The sequence below is a fragment of the Dromaius novaehollandiae genome, chromosome 1, assembly GCF_036370855.1.
Source record: "Dromaius novaehollandiae isolate bDroNov1 chromosome 1, bDroNov1.hap1, whole genome shotgun sequence".
Taxonomy (NCBI): domain Eukaryota; kingdom Metazoa; phylum Chordata; class Aves; order Casuariiformes; family Dromaiidae; genus Dromaius; species Dromaius novaehollandiae.
In genome coordinates this window covers 151,483,644-151,504,624 of record NC_088098.1, presented here as the reverse complement: position 1 = coordinate 151,504,624, position 20,981 = coordinate 151,483,644, and the positions used below count along the sequence as shown (strand labels likewise).

At 37.0% G+C, this 20,981-nt stretch overlaps 1 protein-coding gene across 1 annotated transcript in view; it reads right to left on the bottom strand.

Annotated features, from left to right (window-relative positions):
- The window catches only part of NCK2 (NCK adaptor protein 2), an 89,416-nt gene that overhangs the window by 7,451 nt on the left and 60,984 nt on the right, over window positions 1-20,981 (bottom strand). The window contains exon 4 of the mRNA XM_064503024.1: window positions 3,799-4,520. Within this exon, the coding sequence (XP_064359094.1) occupies window positions 3,799-4,520 (722 nt within the window). The remainder of the gene's footprint in view (window positions 1-3,798; window positions 4,521-20,981) is intronic.

The following is a 20,981-nucleotide window of genomic DNA, read 5'->3' as shown; positions in this document are numbered from 1 at the left end:
GACAAGTTTATGATTCTAATAAATACTATCTCATAATTAAGATAACCAGACTTCCAGCTACATGACAGAGTTCATTTCAGTGTATTCACCATAGTTCAATGAAATCTAGGGAAAACTATTTTATACAAAAGACTTTCAGTAACTATGGTGATGGAGGGCTAAAGAAAACCCTAAAACAGGTCAAAAATCAGGCACAAGATTATCAGGATAACTCACAATTTTATCCATGGGATCTTTTTGGAAAGGACCAACCCCTGTATCTACAATTTTGATAGATGGATTCATAAAACAATGTAGTGAGAGCTGTTGCTCTTGCGAAGAAACGAGAAGAACTGGAGAGCAGATGGCTTCACTCTCCTCAGCCTGGCCGCTCTAATCAAGATCCTCGGTTCTGATCTTGCAGACACTTCTGATGACTTCTAGCCTCAGCGTGCACAATCACTGCAGTTACGTATGTGAAATGTGACAACAGTCAAGATTTCAAGGGTTACTTCTGAACTTCTAAAATCCTCTTTGTTTCATAATAAGCTTGAAATAAATCTTTTGTTAGCCATCTCTTTTTCCTGATGCTATCACCTATGCCCATTAGCTTATTATATCATTCCTGGTACTTAAGAAAAAAATAAAAACAAACTAGCAGTCTTGGATTTTTTTTATAGTTCACATACATAAAAAAATTAGGGGATAATATGATGTACAAAATGATTATGGCAGATAAGTTTGGGATGTAGTAAAATGTCTCTTTAAACCTAACAAAAATAAAAATTCTTAAGCGATACACATTCTTAAGTGAAACAAAGCAGGCATTTACATGCATAACTACAAAGTATTTCTCATTACATAAGAAAAAGCAAATACAGAATCTGCAAGGCCAGATCAAGATTAAAAGAATGACTTCCTCAATTCAGAAGACAGTCACCCTAGTTTTTTGTCCAAAAAAAACTGCTGCAACATGGAGTTCAGTAAATTTCATGAGACTCCAATAAATGTTGTATGCTGGAAAGAGCTTAAAGACAACATTCTGAATGAACCTTTTTGTGCTCCGCAAGCAACGATTCCCCCAGCAACAACGAAGACAGCCAATTTGAAACTGCTTTGAAAACAAGGGCATTTAGCATTATGATGTCATATTAAATTAAAAGGTTAATGTGTTCTTTCCAGGAAATTCGTTTACTCAAGCTGCAGACTCTTAAGAGCAAGGAAACGAGCTGCAACACAGCGGTCATTATGGCATGCCACTCGGCAATGGCGGCAGACTTTTGTATTTTAAGTACTACATTAATTTTCAAACCATTCTTCTGGCACCGTCTCAGAAGATGGAAGACATTTGGCAACTACTTATCAGGATAACCCAAAATGCAACATCCAGATCTGAAAGTAAGTCTCTCTCAGCTGGGCAGACGTATCAAGGGTACATTGTTTTCCATATTCTTGTAGGGTCACAGGCAGGATGCTAGGTTTGATGGACAGCTGGACTACTGCAGAGTAATTTAATGATTACTATAATCCCCTAGTAGCTTTCTATATTTTAGAAGACTGTATGCCCCATTGCAGTTGTCTTTTCTATTGACTACACAAACTTAAGCCTGTCAGCCTGTGTTCATAAATCATGTTTCTAAATCTCTATTTTTCTTCTTCTTCTCCTCTGGCTTATTTGCATATGTCTCCATTTTGTGGTTACAGTTAACTGAGAGCAGAAATACGAACTCACTGACACACGTAAGCAAAGCTTTGAAAAACCAGTAGTTTGACAGATATGTCTTCTGCAGAGAAAAAAAAAATCAATGGAGAAAAGATGCCTGAAATCTAATCAGACAATATTATATACAGAAAAAATATTCTGAGACATTGCAGAATTGTATGTTATCAATAATATTATACAGGCTTAAAAATTTAGGGAATAGAGAGACATCAGTCCTGATTCATTCTAACTTCAATAATAATAATATACTAGCAATGTGTCTCAAAAATTAAAATGCAATAGATTTCATTTGGATTTGGAAGACCCTACAAAATTAATAATTTTTCCTCATCTTTAAACTGTTGTTCTGTTGTCATTAGCAGCCACTGTCCATCTCTTTGCCAAGATGAAGCATGCAAGCCAGTCCCAAACCTCAGTATCACTAAATTAAAATGCCAGCCTCAGTTAATTCAGAAGATAGATTCTGCTAGTCTAGAAAGCTGCCTTTTAGAGCTTAGCAAGGAGCTTTATGACTAAAGAAGTTTTATTCCAAAGCAATATGGGTCCTACCTAACCAGTCTGCCTCTATACTGCTTCACAGATTGACCTCATTCCGCGGCTCTAAGCGGCAGAAATTATGGTTTATGAAACACAAAATCAGCAAAAGAAAATGTCAAATGTACTTCCAAAAAAGCATCAGGAACTAAAATGATCTTCATTTCCACAGTTGAGCTTAAGCTGGATTCTCCACATTAAAGCAAATTCATTGTTTGCCAGCATACAGTGACACTGACATGTGCTGTTCAGTAGTTAATGAAATCACTTACACAAGCGTGGGAATAGTTCTTCCTCGGTCAGGAGGCAATGAAAAAGACTATCACAAGTTCTAATCAGAAATATGTGTAATCAATACAGCCTTTTGAAAACGTGTTAGAGCCAAGAAATGTTTTAAAAATCATAGTATGGCTCAAACTATATGCAGTTGACACTGCTGTAACTTTTATTTGTAACCTACATGGTAAACCAACATAACTCCCAGGTGGACAGAGTGAAGTTGATATAAATAGGTTTTTACAGAGATAGATGTCTGTAGCTATATATGGTGACTTTACATAAGTAGTATTGTACCCCTCTATTAATAGACTGAGCTGATTTAACTAATTTTGAATTTTATACATGGAGCAGCAGAATACATAGATATAGACAGGTACTAAACAGCAAACTCTCTTGACGGAATGACCTTATAATTTAAGCAATGAATGCGAAAAAGCCCTGAACATAAATTAGGTTTAATTCATCTTCAAATATTTTTATTTTTGTTGTGTTTTAAAGACATATGAGGGAATTATTAAAATCTGTCAACTTTGCAAAATCAGTCAACGAATAATTTAAATTTAGAGTGCTTTACTATGCATTCCCATGCTTCAACATACATGAAAAGCCTTTCAGTGTAATTTTAAATTTGAACTTTCAGAATTATAATGATCCCTAATCAGCATTGCTCATATCCCTCTGATGTCATCAAGCCTCAATTTAGGAGTTATGAGTTGCTGACTTATCTTCTTTGTAGTGTATCATAATTTTAACAATAACAACAACAACAATAATTTCATCTTATTACAACCTAAATAATTTAAGCAGAGCAGAAATACATAAAAATAGGATTTTAATCAATAAAGAGCCTGTGCAGGTATTCAAGAAAAAGAAAACTGACCAATGCTTAGATCCCATTTTACATTAGCTTTAAATTCAAATTAATGACTGAATTTTCAATTCACAAGAGCTATTTTATCTTGTAGCACTATAAATTTGAGGAGGATTGCATATGAGGAATACAGCAAAGGTCAAACTGAAGCTTAAAATATTTAATGACTGGTCCATTGATTGCTTACCCCCCCAAGACAATACAGTCCACAACTGTTAAGTTTCACTGAAAAGGTGACTGCATTTCTGTAAAAGACTAATTCTCACATACAGCAAATGTATCAATTTACAATGCTGAACCATTGCCTGTCTCTTTAAGGATGAAAGGCCCTGTATTACACTATTATAACTATCATCCTTGCTAAACCAAAAAATCACATACTATAAAAATTGAAGCACTGAATATCACTTACCGAAGATTCACTATCTCTAACAAGGAAGTCTCCTTCCACTCCCCTTTCGTTTAGGGCACATTCTGCTTGATGTCGGGTAACATTCCCATAGTACCACTCTCTTCCAGCAAACCGTCCTGTAGAAGATGGTCCTGTGTAGCTTATCTGAGGTGGATGGGAAGTGTTAATGGTAGGACCATCACTTATGATTACTACATAGTTTTTAGGAACAAGACCAATTTGCCCTCTGGAATTTTTACATTTCCACCATTCTGGGTCATTTTCCGGCTTTTCAATGACTTCCATTGTTTCCCCTTTTTCAAAATTGAGCTCTTCTTCTGTGACGGAGCTGAATGGATACAGTGTCTGAACAACATGAAGTACTTTGGTGCCCTGGCCATTACTCATGGAAGCGCCTTTCCTTAAACTTAGAAAGCTTGGGGAATCTGCAGTTGCTTCCTCAACTTCCTCTACCACATAGTTCGAAGGAAACCAGCCAATTTGTCCATTGTAGCTACCTCTCCACCAGCCATCACTGCACTTCTCCATGACAATGACCCGGGATCCTTTAACCAGGGACAGTTCATCCTCTCTCTCTGCGACATAGGCAAACTTCACGTAGGCTGGAATGTTAAGATCATAAATCCGGTCCGCACTGCTGCCGTTGGATGGGTATTCGGCATCTGTGCTAGGAGTAGGTGAGGCATCTCGCGCACTCGTCTTTCTTTTTGTTTTTCCCAAACCTGTCAAATAAAGACAGAAACGTGAAGTGGTCACTCAATGTTTTTTTTCCTCCATGTTGCAAAATGCTGAATTTAGTGACGTGCTCTTGTGCCGCTTTAACAAAAACGTTAGATAGAGATTACATCTACCACACTACAGACAGTCAGGAGATGACAACACTTTTAAGAGATTTATCTTTTTCACACTTAGTACAGGCACCATTAGGGAAGTTTTAATTTGCATTATAATGCCTCTCTCGCTTCCCAAAAGTGCACACAGTTAAAAATAGCGGTTTCTTCATGATGAAAACAATTAATCATTCCAAGAACTGCACAGCTGGGTGTCATTCCCCCTAAAAATCAGTCAACTGATCTCCCGTTTAATTTCAGTGATAACTTTAACCGGACTCGAGCAAGAAAACAAAAACAGGGGAAAAAATCTACAGAAAAGTTAACACAGCAAGAAAAGTTTGGCTTCCCTATAGATTACATTGTGCTCTCCATTTTACATTTCAGTCCCCAGGCAGCTGCAGCTGTAACCAGTTCCAACTGACAGGCCTCCTTTTGAAACCTGCATCTCTTCCATGTAAGTTTAGTCATGTACTGTAAAAGCATAAACTTTACAATGAGGAAGACTATCTGAATGCATTCCCCTACAATCTGTTAATTTTGTAGTATTGTTATGGCCTCAGTTATAGCATGAAATACAATATACAGAAGAAAAATACTATTAATTGCATAACCTTTCTTTTTAAGCGTGCATTCACATGGTTTCTCTATGCATGGAAGAAAATGCACAATTCTTTTGATGTACTTTTCAGACTTCTACAGCAAGGAGTGCTTAAGCATATATACAAACAGATAGATAAAGTGAACAAGTAGCCTTGTCTTCTGAAATTCAATAACAAAGTTTTGAAGACATTAAAAAGGTGAAATCTCAGTACTGAACAAATCATACAGCACCTCAAAACATAATGCAATAGACAGAATGCAAAAAAACCAACATGAAAATCAGAGCTTTTGTACTTTCTTCCATGCTCCAAGGTCTTTGGTGACAGGAGAGAAATTCACTTGAGAGAAAAATGAGTAAGTGTCGAGTATGGCAAATTGAATTAAAAAAAAAAAAACTAAAATGTTTTCTGACCTTCCCAAGTCATTATCTGCTTCCTGTTAGACCTTGCTGACACCCAGCTAATCTAGGTCTAACCAGGTTGTTTCAGCTAAGAACCAGTGGCTGCGCTTTCAGGCAAAATGACAGAGACCAGCTTACTGTACTAGGGGAGACACTCAAAGGAAAATAGTACTTTTACTCTAAGCAGGCTCCAAGAGGAAGTTGTCTGGGGTCTCATCTCCGCTAAGGTTGGATTCTTTCATCAATTTAGAGATCATTTTCAAAAGACTAGTATGGATAATAGCAGAACTATGGAATATTAAATTACAATAATATAAACAAAAGCAATTTAAGGGTCTTTTCATTAGAAAAGGTAGGGAATTACTTGCTATTACTTCATGCAAAACCAAAACAACTGTATCCCAAAGGACAGATTCATTCTGCATGAAGCCCCACGCTAACATTAAACCTTCCAAATCAAAAGCTTAGGTTTTGACGTACTTTGTAAGGGAGATATGCAGCACCACTTCTTGAAATTCCTGCTCTACAGCAGAAGAACTAATAAAACCAAAGAAACAGCAGATCATGATGTAGTGGCTGGCTACAAGACAAGTAGTTAAAAACCAGACCACAGAGATAACTATGAAGTACAGGGATGAACTGTGAGAAGGGAACAGCATAAACAAAAGTATCTACAGAAAAGTGTGTTGACAGAACAGTTGAAAAAAAAATCTGAATAAAATTCTAAAGTCTGATAAAGGTGACTAAACATCTAGCCAAAGTCTATCATCTAAGAACTCTTTTTTTCCCCGGGAGTTTATTAGACCGTATCTTTTCCCACAAACCTTCCAATGCCATGCCTGACATGCATTAAACACTCCTTTCCATCCCTCTCATTCAAAGCATAAACCATAACAAAGTTGGAAAAATTCAGAAACCTCATTGTTTTTCATTGCTGGTAAGGGCAAACAATTGCCTATCTTTTTCAGTCTGACTTCACATAACCAGACTTTTTAAGCATGACAGCAAACTAATGATTAGCCTTTTGAAACAGCAGTGACACGCACCAAAGATATTGTTCTTAACCTGTTTGACGAAGGTAACTAACAATCAGAGACCCATTTGCACTTTGCATGCAGCAAAGGGCACGGACAACATCATCTAACACTCATTTTTCTGCGGGGTTACAGCATTCATAAGTGGTTCTATAACAGCACAGGAAACAAGTTCTGCGAGCAGAAGGAAGGAAATCTGCTCCTGTTTTGCTCCTCCTGGCTCACACCTCCTGCGGCTGTCTTCCTTCTCTGCCTCCCCCACCTCCCGCAGTATCCTCAATTACAGCCTCCCTTACCGTATGACTGCCTTGGTGCCCCCAGGTTTCTCTCATACCTTCGGCTCCCTATTGCAGTCACCAAAGTGCCTTCAGAGGGGCTGTCCTCGCATTGCCCCCCCCCCCTTGTTTGCCCTGCAGCCAAGCAGGGTCCGGCTCCCTGCTGCCTGTCAGCATGGCGTCCCCAGAGCAGGTAAGAGCTGGGACTGCCCTGCCTTTCCCTCGAGCAGCAGAGGCCAGTGATGACCCTCTCAAATAGCAACCTGGAGAAAACTAGTTAATTGATCCCCACCAGTCCGTCAAGTTTGGTTAAAACTGGCCAAGTTATCAAGGGCAGACAGATGGATGGACGACAACAGCTGACAGAGACAGCATGACTGTATAAGCCTCATTTCCGTAGGAAATGAGTCTAAAAATATTATTTAGGAGGATGGCTGGTCATAGCCAAGCAAGAATAAAGTTAGGACACCTATAAACATTGTATGCCTCTATGACAATGAGAACTCCCTGGCAAGGGGAGGCGGGGGGGGGGGGGGGAGGGAATAGAGTACAATCTACATGAGTAATCCCGGGAAGAATAAACATTGCAATTACTTGCAACTAATAAAAATGTACCTTTATTACATATTTGTAAGGGCATCCCTATTCTTATGTCCCAATAGAGTAAAGCCCACTATGAATTTCCTAGAAAGCAAAACATTTCAGTACTTCAGTAGTCACACTTGGAAGAATCAAATATACTTGTAATTGCAGTCATAAATCTGGCATTTTTATTATCCTCATTTCACTGAGAGATACATTTTCATTAAAATACAACTACATTTTCATATTCCAGACTCGTTGGTTACAGCTCACCTGCAGCCACAATCCTTTGTAATGCAACTGATTGTTGTGAAGAGAAGTCCAAAGCAGTGGATTAGCTTTTTTTTTTTTTTTTGGGGGGGGGTAGGGGGGGTAGGAGAGTGGGAACAGATGAATTACGAAGCAGAAGAAAACCTATTTTATGTTATGGTGTCTAGTAAGAAATAACATTGTACATAATCTATAATTGACACATATTAAACTAGTTCATTTTATTTCCTACAAACAAGCCGCCAAGTAATCTGAGCAGGTTTAATTTATCGTTGCATATATTGCCAAGATAAAAAATTTGGTTAGCATCACTTTAGGAGAATCACGCACAGAAGAGATCTTTCTTTTCAAATCTTTCTTTTCTCTGGAGCCACACAAATCCTTCCACCCCGAGTTTATTCCTAGTCAGACTCAGAAATGTGCTTCCCACACTACTTAGTAACCTCTTCCTTTCCTCTTAGTTGCAGCTTTAAAGAATACATTGTTACTTTGAGCAGCACAACTAAGGAAAGCCTGCTTCCTATGAATTTGCTTCCGGTCTCCTAGGTCCCCATTGTGAATACCCCAGCTCTGCACCCTTTCACGCCCTGTTAGTCCCAGTGACTAAGTAGGGATACTCGCAGGCCCCGCAATGCCCAGAGGTCTTCTAGCTCACATTTCCACCACCCTCTCCCCACAACACTTCCCACCTTCCCGCATGTTCCCTAAGCTCCTACAGAAAATTTCTTCAGCCCCCTCCCCTAAAATGCTGAAAATGCAGGAAGCTCCTTCTGATAACCCCTTTAACGCAATGCTGTAATACTGCCAGTGCCCACACCCTTACCTACTCCCGCCTTGCTGGCTCAGCACCTTGCCCGAAGCTACGCCAACAGACCACACACAGTACGGATGCGCCGACTATCCAGCTTTCCGCTGCTCAAACCAGAAGAAGAATTCTTCCTTCTTCTGCCTTCAGTCAAGGCTCTCAAAAAAGGCCACTGGACTATCATTTTTATGAAAATGTGTGGCTAGGGCAGAAAAAAATTAGTTATCTTTAAAACTTTTTCCTCCTATGTCAAATTTGTTTGAAATTAGCCAACTAATTCAAAAGCTATTGAAGGGATGAAAAAAGACAGGATCTGAGAAGACTCAGCAGGCCTTCATACTAAAATATATTGCGCTATGTGCCAGAAAATCTTTTAAAAACCTATGTTATTCTTCATAAAAGCCTTTAACGCAGCACCCTTAAGGACCCTCATAAAGGAGGAGCTTTTTTGCCCATCTTTTTAGCCCAGTTGCACATGAAAAGCAAGTTTATGTGATCATATTGTCTATCTGTCTTCAAGCTTTTTCATACCACACTTCTCATTTTCCACGCCAGAATTTCTGAGCCTCTTGATCAACTCTGCAAGAGCCCTTTCAACACAGAAAACTGCAGTGGGAGTTCATGTCAGAGAACCCACACAGGAAGTGCACCTTAGAAAGGCTTCAGCATTGAAGAAGCTTTGGCTGGAACTGAAACTTTCCTACACCCCAAGGAGGCAATCAACCACTGGACACAAAGCCACAAGATAACACAATCCTGCAGTTCCGACATTCACAGACCTGCTGGTCATTTTAAAAAGCACTCGCAGAAGATAACCTTTTTCAAAAGCATGATCTTTTACCAACACTTGGCCATGTGATATAAGGATTTGAACAGAGCATGTGTTCATTTGAAAGCCTAGTTTTATTTTGTGTTGGACTGTCCTAACCACTAGATTTAGACCAAGCTCCTCAAGTCATGAGAAGTACCAAAAAACCCAAAAAACCACACACAAACAGCTACACCTCACCATAATTCAGGTTAACTTTAAACTGCTACACAGTTTATATACATTTACAAGAATGATGCATCTCACTACTGTACAGGACTGAAGGAAAACTCGAGAATGCTGCATCTGTCAACAGAAAAATGTTCATAGTACCAGTGTGAGAGACTATTTACACTATGAAGTCTCAAAAGGATACAAAAGAAAGCACACACATCCAAAAAGGCAACATTAGAAAGTGTATATTCACCCATTTCACTTGCAGCAGTGCTCTAAGGAGACACTAACAAGAAAGAGAATGTGCACACATTCAAATGCATACATAACACTCATACACTAGTATTCCTACAGATTTATATTCCATTTTCTAATTATGGCTTATATTATTAGTATCTTTGCTAGACAAAAGCCCATTTACAAAGCAGATATATTTCCTTAATTTTAGTAAGACTGACTTACTAAGTATTTTCATGTTTGTGCAAGCTAGTATTCCTCCCTGGCACGGATGAGTTATCACATCTTGTATTTTAACTGCTTTTGCTCCTCCACTGAGGTGAAAGAACAGAATCACTGATGTGGCTGTACAACGCATCTCCCCACGCTAACCAATACATTTGTTTCATTAAGTTCTATTCAAGAATAACAAGTTTTAAACACTGAAAGTCTTTGTAGTCAAATTGTCTAGCCTGCTCAAGACCATTGCTTACATTTTCTTATATCTTTTATCTGGCTTCATCTTTAAATATCATTATAGACTTTAAATAGACTTTTATAGATCTCTAAATGGACTAAATACAGTTGCATTTTTTCCCTAAAGGAATTGTTTGTCTTATACCACAAATACTGATTTTTCTGTCTTATTAAAAGAGTTAGTCAATATCCAAAGCCAAATCTTGAAAAATATTTGGCAAGTAAAACTAGTTATCTAAATTCTTGTAACCTAATTTTTCTAAAAATCTGTCTTGTCTGATCTTAAGACAAAAAATCATGAGCAAAAATACTTTCTATGGCTTACTTGTGCCTTAATTGACTTCGCAGAACAAAACAAATCTAAACAAGGGCTTTTCATAAAAAGCTACAATACAGGAAAACTGTCTGGCAGACTAAAGGTCAGGCTTTGAAATCATTATGGCCACACTAAACAATTTAATTTCCAAAACAGAAATTCCTCAACTCAGAAGTCACTAAAAAAATCCCAGAAATGATTACTTTGGGAACCTCCAACAACTTATTATAAAAGTAAGAGCAGTTAAAGATGGATTTTTTGTCTATATTTTTCTCCCCAAGCAAGTGAGCTTTAAACTATATAAAACATTACAAAAACACCAACAGGGAAGCGCCTCAAACCAACCAGGTTCTTAGAAGCTACTTCCTCTGTTAAGTGACTAGATTTCTCCTAGATAGTGTCCCTCTCAAATATCCTGTACTGCTTTTGGGGTAACTAATGTCATCAAGTCTACATACACAACAGCAACAAATGCTGTTGAGTAATACGGCTACCTTTCCTCTCCCCATAGCAATTAGAAAATCAACTTCCTATATATTTTCTTTTATAGATATATATCTCAATAGATTCATGCTCATAAAAAGTCAGAACTGATTTTTATACCATGTATTCATCCTTTTACATTTGAAATTAGTCTTCTATCAGTCATGTGATTACACAGCTGTAAACCAAACTTAAGTACGATAAGGGTCATCAAAAAGGTATCCAGAATTAACTGTGCATCAAATACCGCCAGCTATTATCTTTCATTGCCTATTTAGAAATACGGCAAGCTTTTTTCTCAATTAAGAAATTAAATTATTCTGTATTACCTAGTCAAAACACAGAAATTGCTATTAAAAGTGAATTCAAAGCATGTTTATATGCATTCAGAAACAAACAGCAATGGAAAAGTGTGTTTCATTTGTATTTCTCTAAATCAAGTTTTGCAGATGATTTTATTTATTTATTTTTATTTTTTTTAGGTTCTCCTGAAACAGAAACACCACCTCAAAAGGAAGACAAAGTTAGTGAGGATCCCCAGCTGTTCAGCTCTCGGTTTCCTCTCTCAGCCCTGACGTGGCCAAGAAAACAGGCCTGCTGCCTGTCCAGAGACTCATTTTCTGCTCAGGTCAGTATCCCAAATCAGTCTGTTAAGCAAGGTCCTGTCAAAAGCTCCTTATTAGCTGGCATAATCTCAGTGAAATCAATGCAGTCCCATCAGGCAGTCCTAATTTTGATTCATCAGCAAAAACACTAGCCTTTTCCCTGGTTCCCCAATCACCATTACTGGTCTCGAGCAGGTGGTACCATGGTTTGCACAACTGGGTGACTTCATGTGATTACAATCGTTTCCCAACTTCCCCATTTGGACTTGATGACAAGGTCTTTTGGGAAAGTGCTTAACCAAGATTTTAGATATAGCTATTCAATGTCAAACTGTGCTAACATACAAAGGCAAAGTATGAAAAGAGGAGGAAAAAAAAAATGGAGAAAGTTCTGGAAGATGTTTCCTATGGTTTCTGCCTTAAATCTTACTCACTCAGCCACAATTCTCATGCAGGATATCAAATTAAAGATTTTACATGCATTATGAATGACAATTTAGAAAGATTTACAGGGAAAAAAACCATAACTAAATAAAGGATATCTCACTAGCCTCACAAATTCCCCCAGAAAAGAAATTTCTTTACATAACTCATTCTCCTCTGAACAATAACAAAAAAGATTAAAATATCTTATAAAATTTTTCACATGCCCTTTAACACATCTTAATTTGTGTATCTACTTTTAGAGTAAAATGCTTTAAGCAATACTACTTGATTTATGGTAAAAAATCTAGTCATAGTAGTCACCACAAACATATAAATACACTACATGTTTATGAAAATATTTTCATTTAAATCACTTTTTAAAAATAAATGATGTTTTTCTTTTTTAAAAATAATTCAATTGAATTCATTACAATTCAAATTGAAACTAGCCAATCTAAAGTTAAAAATCTAACTTTACTATAGTGTATTAAAATAACCTGCATTAAACAGAAGAAAGATTCGGGCAAAACATGTTTAAACCTGAAAAATTTAATTTAGTCAAATGAATGAACTAGTGGAACTCCTTGTTTAAATACCTAGAGTAACAGTGTATTAAAATACTGAACAATAATAGTTATTTCTGAAACAGGAGGGTTTTTTTTTTTTTTAATCACTTCAGTTAGGTTCAGTGACTTATATAAAGTTAAGAAACCTATTTCAGCTGGATGAAAACTTAGGTTTTATCTCCCCAAAATATAAAACCAAATATTATAGACAAGATCTACTAGTTCTACAGTCTTCAAAGACAAGGTAACTGGAAATTCTCATTTGATTCACTGTTTTGTGTTAGATGCAGTAGAAACAGGCAAGTTTATCAAAACCCATCGGTATTTAAAACTAGCAAATTTATTCAACATTTTAGCCAGTTTTTGGCATAAAGTACTTAAACCCACGATTTTTGTGCATTTTGATAGAATTGAAATTTCACCCAGTTTCACACATACATAGAAAAAAAATTAATGATTTGATAACCAGAAAAGTGTAAGTTCCCTAACACTGCCTAATATTAAGGCTCTGAATAAATCCATACTAATATACACAGCTAATAGTAAGTAGGCAGAATGTACAGTATCTTTTTGACATAAAAATGAAGGAGTAAGTACCTTCTTTCAGGAAAATTCTTAAGAAAAAGCATTAAACAGTTTAACTAAATTAATTCACCCAATACAGAGGTAAATACATAACTTCTTGACAGCTGAAATTATACAGATGCACATTAATTTAGTTTTATATTATTTACTATTATTTATATAATTTTATATCAACTTGTCTTTGCTTCTTGATTAAAAAAGGAATTTAGGAGAAGGTAAAGTTTCTTCTGTTGCACAGAAGAAGAAAACCACAAACATTTTTGCACATTTTCAGTGTGGAACCTCCCACTCCTTCCTCCCCCCCAACGACCTGCACCCTCCCATACACTTTCCCAAAGAGCGTTCAACTGCTAAGCATCCATACAAGATTTTGCAATATTTTGGAAGCAACGCCTTCATCAATAACACTCTTTAGAGTACCCGGCTGTAAATTCCAGAAATTTTCACCTGAATTTCTGATACAGAGATGAAGCCTTATAGCCCTAATAATGATTTTTGTGTATGTTCTTTGCTCACTATCAAGAAAAGACAACACCAGAACAAATCAGAAAACGGAAACTCTTCTTTAAATGTCACAGTGAAATTCTGACATTTCTACAACCAGGCTGCTTTATTACTATGTTGCTCAAATACAGCAAAAAGTACTGTGAAAGTTTCCCACAGGTCAAACACTATTCTGTATCAAGGCTTCTGTAAAAATGAACTCCACAACCATACTAACAACTACTGCATTAAGTCTCGTAATTTAGACTGTGTTAAAACATGCCTATTTTCTACCAGGAAAAGTATATTCAAATTCCAGTATTAAATAATTTCCTGTACCAAGAACATTTTAGAACAAGAAGTTTAACTGAAAGATGCACTAATGAGAATTATATGGACACAGCTTTCCAATGCTGTCAGACACAATCCTGAGTGGATTGGTCACTTGTGTGTACCTCTTACCCCAAAGCAAGAGTGAACTAGATTAACTCTTTCTAGGCAAATTTAGGATTACTTTGCTGCAGTAAATCCCCTATGGAATAGGAAAAAGGCTATCACAGTTTCAAATAACAGTCTTTTAAAATTAATGGGGTTTCTCAAGTTATCAAGATCTACGGTTCCAAATTCTGTCTTCAAACTTAAAGTGAAGACACCTTTCTTTCAATATATAGTCTTTGCTTTCAAATAAAGAGATCACTTAAAAATATTTCCACCTACTTTGTAAACTTATTAGTGATGTTCAGCTGGATTTTATAGGATGGCCTGATAAGAATAATCAGGTAAAGTTACCAGAAAACTGATTAAAAACCCTGCAGGTTTAATTCAATATTGTCTTATTTTTCTGTAACATTGAAAATAAAATTCTTCAGTAATAAACAGATTAACGACGTTAGGTGTCTGGGGAGTTCTTGTTAACTCAAGTTTAGATAGCTATTAATGCCTTAACAAGTACCCAAACTCCTCATTTTCTCTTCCTTCTTTCTGCTGCCAGTGTATGATTTTTCTGCTTTTCAGTATATGGTCCTTTTTATTTATAACTTACGTCAATCTGTACACCCCAGTATCTTCCACTTCGAATCAGAACCAAGACTACCTTAAATCTAAGGTGCCCCTATCATTCTAGGAATAGGTTCAGATTTATTCTGTAAACTATGGGGAGAAGAGACAGTAGCCCTGTAGCACTTCCCAGTGCCTTGTGTTCCCTTGAGAAAGGGAAGAAAAGCTAGACAGTTTTGCCTCGCCTTGGGAAATGTGATCAGAATATTGACAAAAAAACCGAGAACATGCATGTGAGGTGCTCCAAAGTGTCTGCCCCAGTACACGCTCTTATCCCTCAGGAAATATAGAGCAACTTACCTTTCCCCTGTCCTTCTCCTGCATTTAATGGAAACTATATAAACTATATTTAGATATCTCATATTTATAATCAGGAAATAAGAGGTGCATAGGACAGGTTTGGATACAAAGCCAACTTGCTAACATGAGCCCACTCCATCACTCATTACAGAAAATACAAAGTAGACTACCCTGAATGGAATATGATGACCATTCAATTAAAAAACTCTTGAATATAAGTGGGAAGAATAATTCTGTTTTGGATTTGATGAATAAAATAGTAACTGCATATTTTCACTTACTTTTTTTTTTCAAATTTTCTCTCAATTTCCTAAGCAGAGAAATGAAAGACTTAGTAGTTATTACAAATACAAATTACATTTCAGATCAAGCCCGAACCTAATCAAGTAAGTTATAATGCATGAATTATACAGCCCCTCCACTCAAAAAAGAAAAAAAAAAAAGAAAAAAAGAAGCCAATGATGCAAACATTGAGTAAAGATGGGGAATTTATTAGCATCAAAAAGCAAACTTAAACAGGAAAGACAGCGAATCATGAATTGAACACAGTCAGCTTGTCTTTAAATCTAGAATATTTTATTTCCATTTGGCCTATGCCAAAACCTGAAGACACAATAATCAAAACCAAGCACGATGTAAAGCTGTTAGTAATTTTATAAGATTAGAATGACAAAGCTATACTATACTAATATTTTTCAAGTGTTAAGTATAAGAAAATTCAAGATGTTTATTACTTTTTTATTTGGCAGACATCAGACCACTTCAAAGCATCTCAGACTGTGCATTTTTATTCAAGCCTACTTTAAGGAAAGAAAAGCAAAGTAAACACCTTTTTTTTTTCCCTCCCCTCTTTCCCCCTGCCCACCACTAACTTCCTCTCCAAATTGCAATGTCCCTAGCTTCAGTTATCAAGTACTGACAGGTTTTTTTTACAACTATATATGCAGAAACAGACCTTCCTTTCTATCACTGACGGGAAGTGACAGGGAAAACTGTTTCATTTAACAAGACTCATCTCCTCTGGGGTTTGGCCCTCACAAGCAAAACACTAAATCTAAAAACCCTAACACACAAACCCAAACAATTTCTTCTGTAGATTAAAACCTGATAAGGAAATTATAAATAATATAGTAATAAACTTCGTTGCTATCCTAGAGAACAGCTTCACAAATAAGTAGTAAACAATAAAAAAGTACCTTGCACATTTGTAAATGGGTAGACTTCATATATAAAAGAAACAGTATTGTCACTATTTCCAAATGTTTTCTTTCTTTTCTTTCATTTAAAGCTCCCAATCCTATTTTAGCAGTCCTTGATGGCAATGATAATATATTGTTTAAACAGTCTGTAGCCAAAGTCCTAAATCAATATTTTAGTTCAAAATATGGCTAGAAGTACTCACCTAGTAGAAACAACACCACTGAATACCCAGCTAGTCAAACTGACTGCTCATTTAGATTAAGTGTGGTGCCTGTCCAAATCCCTTTGCTGAGACCACAAAAGCTAGTTATGAGGAAACATTCATGCTTACTATGGAAGAGACTATATACTCTTCTACACCTCAAAGAAAGCCATATAGGCCATTAGGACCCCTCTTCCCTCCCCAGAGTTCAATGTTTTTCTTTAGGTACCAGATTCATAATTTGCTGGATGTCTACGTATGTGGCATGGATCCGGATTCCTGTTTTACAGTGTACTCCCCCCCAAAAAATCAAGTACTTCTCAGAGACTTTGAACAAAAGAGGGAAACCTCTCTTGCACACACTAAGAGACCAAAAAAAACCAAAACAAACAAACAAAAAACAAAAACAAAAACAAAAAAGAATTATTTTGAATAAATGTTAGTTTAGTTTGCTTGTAGGGTATGAAAATACGCCACAGAATGGGCCCCTTGTGTTCTTCTGAAGACCAGAACAACAAGAGAAAACAAGGGAACCTGAGTGGGCCACACAGGGAAAAAGGAAAAAAATTAAGACTCTGAGACACTCTGGGAGACGCAGTGTCAGAAAGCCTGAGGTCTCAACAGAACGAGATCCAGTAATATTGAAAGAATTCTTTAGGGATGCAGATTGGAGACTGCATATCTGTAGGCTTTATATCTGAATGAGAGGAAATTCTCTCACAATGACAAGATGAGAGAAAGAACAGCCACTGTCACTCTATTAGAGAGGTGCCTCCTCCCTTGGGTGACTGGTTCTATGAAAAGTGGTGGCCCTGATTGCACTCTCCATGTATTTTGCATACACGGGCCAGAGATTTTTGTCAGCAATGTTAGTTTGGTCCCTGTAGAGTCATACAGCTCCACGTACCAAACGGAAGGTATGCAAGAGTGCAAAAGCAGCTACTGGTGGAGGTTTCTTCTCTGCTACCAACTTAATATGCCAGGATGTGAATCTAAAGCAGAGGAGGAAAGCAAGCAGAACACAGGAAAACTTTCTGAAGAACTCCTGTTACTAAGTATTTTGGTGCCTTCAGTATAAGATAACAGTACATGCTTACGGAAAGTATCCAAATAAGGCAATAGTTTGCAATGATGCAGCCTACACTGCAGCCCAAGTTAGTTTTCTTCCACGGACTATTAATACTCTCAGGGACCTGACAGAAATTAGGGCAGAAGCGAATCCAACTCAAAATCCACTACAAAACACCACTTGGAAAACTGTACTATTTTCACTCCCTCAGTAGAGGAGACATAATTAGCAGATTGCTTAAAGGATTTTATTCTATGAAAAATGAAACATCAAAAGAGTTGAGGGAACAGAAATAAACTTCTAACACTACAAGAGCAAAGGGCTCAGTCTCCATGACTGGAATGGGGTTTTAGGAGAGCCATGGGCAATGGGATGACTTTTTAATAGGGAACTACAGAACTACTTTGGTATCTGATTTTGGGCTTGCTTTAAGGCCAAACATGAATACATGCTGAAATTTAGCTGTCTGGCAAAGAGGTAAAAAGATCCTCAGATGGGAACAGCTTAGGGCAACAATGCCACCAAAGAAACCAGTACATGCGACTGGGATGAGTTGAGGCAATCGCTTTATCTTTTCAAAACATACATATGGCTAAAATAAAAGGCTGCTCTGAAAGTTTTAAATGTCACTGTACCTCCATGTACACACACATTTATTGCAAGGGTAGGGGAAGGGAAGAAGGAAGTACCTACTACAAAGGCTTCCAATGTAATATAAAGGACAAATTCATTTATTCATAAACATGACTCTTCCACCTTGCAACATTTGATGGTAGTCGTCATATCAGCAAAACCTGCTGAAAGGTATGATACATTATGGTTTACATCAAAAATTTGAAACAAACTCTTAAAACAGCAGATCCTTTAAATAATCTATCCCAATTAATAATTCCTGTAAAACAAGCTTTCAACAGAGCGGATAACATGCATGCAATTATAAACTTGGGGGGGGGTGGGGGGGTGGGGCAGCAAAGCTCTGTTCCAATGACCAGCTAGGTCTGAAGTTCAGGAGCAGCACCAAGCAACAAGTTCTGCTTTCACTACTGCTTTTGGCTTCCCACCTATGATGAGATAAAAGAGTTATTCTACATCTGGCAGTGCAAGTCACTATCAAGCATTAGGTATTGCTCTGTAGCATAAATTCTTCAGCATATTTACAGATTTTTTCCCCCCTACTTTTAAGGCTTTTTCTGCATGTATCAAAAAAGTTTCAGGCTTTTTTTTGCATTAATTTGTTCTGCAATTTCAGATTTCTTTTGCTTCTAAAGCACACATTTCTTTAGAAAATATAACATTTGTGTGTGAGTTTGATCTTTGTTCTACAGAGCAGGAGCTCCAATTCCTTTAATGCTACTTTTATTGGACATAGTTTATTTGCATAGAAGTTATTTAAATTTTTATAGGCATATATTAGGTCCATAACCATAAATTTGTCACTTTAGTTTTTATTCTCAGTATTTAGCTTAACATGCCTAATTTCATAACAACACTCATTCAAACTGAGTAAGTTCTTCTGCCAGTATCTACATATCAAAGTGAGAGAGAGAGATATGGTAGACCCTACCATATGAACAGTATTTTCCTGTACCATTTTCCATAGACACAGCCACTGCTGTTAAATATGTCTCAAGATCTTCAAAGGGTTATCAATTAACTGAAAATAGCTGCTAAAACAAATCTAGGTAAGATTATGATCATGAGGCAGACATATTTCCACGAAAAGTGAAGCATTTGAGTTCCTTATTACACAAATCAACTACCATGACAGTGGTAACAGTACTGGTCTCTCCCTCTGTATGCTTCAGAGGCGAGCAGAAGAAATATATCCCTTGTGTTTTGAAATCACTGCGAGAATCTCCCATTTCTCCCCTCCAAGAATTTAATGACAGCAATCCATTGCAATCTGACTGATTTATTATTGCTGTGAAGGTAAAAGAAATGCAATCGTTCCAGCTTTCTTTTTTAAAACCACAAGACGTTTGCACCACACCTAAGCAGCTCCCCCACCAGCTTTTACCATTACCACAAAGCTGTGTTCCTCAACTTCATCATCAGTGAAGAGTCAATGCCTTTTCCCCCCACCCCCTGCAAATAAGCATGCTTGTTTTGGTTAACATAACTGAAAAGCAGGATGTAGCACAATTGAAGTGTTTTTGTTGAACGAACTTCATTATGGAATAGTCTGTTTTAACACACAGATTCTAGGAAACTTAGCAATAATTTGTATTGCATATGAATACACAGCCTATGGAAAAAATTCCACTACCTTCTCTGTATCAGTATGAACCAAGAACAAAAATTCCTGTATATTTACTGTTTAAAAGTGCCAACACAGACTGATTTATCCTCATCCAGGGCTCCAAGAGACATGACGGACATGGCAGTACAGTCATGCCCCCATTTTATGACAAGATAGGAGGCACAAAAGCAACAGAAGGCGACACAGGAGAAATACTTTCGTTGTGCCAATGCTGTATGTTGAACTCCTACAGGGGGATTTTACTGCTAATTTCAAATGGAGATGTTTGGCTACAACTGAACACATCATTCCTTCTTTTCAACCTTTGTATATGATAAATAATTTGACAAGTAGCCACATACTGTAGACAGTCCAGGGAGTAATGCTGTTTTCCTAACATTCAAATTTATTGAATGCCTGCTCTTGAGTGGAAAGAGTATCATTTACTATACATCTGCCTTGAAGAAGTCACACAACATTTGGAACTCAAAGCTCTGAAGAGATTAAAATACTTTACGTTGTCTCATAAGGCACGTCTGTTTTCACTAAAATGAGCTCTATGAGGTCTAGGAGCTCATGATATATAGCAATATACCATACAATGATGCTGTATTTGCTCTCATTTCAACCATTCTTAGATTTGGTAGGAAATTTTACAACCACAGGGTCCAGAAAACACTAACACTGAAAAGAGCTAATTAAGAACTAATAAAAATATTTCCAAACTAGTATTTGACCATACTGGCAGGCTATTAATGTGCTCTATGATACCATAGTTAACAGGGGAAAGGCAGTCCATAGATGAATAAACACAGATTTATCAAGTAACTAGTATGGAAGATTCAATCTACAGCCAAGACTGTGGCTGAAATACTGCATATACTTCTGACACTTTAAAAAATAGTGCTGGAGAACTGGGAAAAGTCCAGGTAAGAGCCACAACAATTATTTAGAGTCGAATAAGTAAATCTCACTACTGAAAGACTCAGGTAGTAATCTATTTCCAGTACTAAAGAAAAGATTTATAAGTGATTTGGTGAATGTCAATGTACCTTGTGTAAAAAAAGAGCTTTCTGTTAATAGATAGCTCTTAAATGTAGCAGAAAAGGGTACAGAGAGCCCCAGCAAATGGAAGTCAGAACAAGTCTGATACGACAAACTTTTAATGACTACTTAATT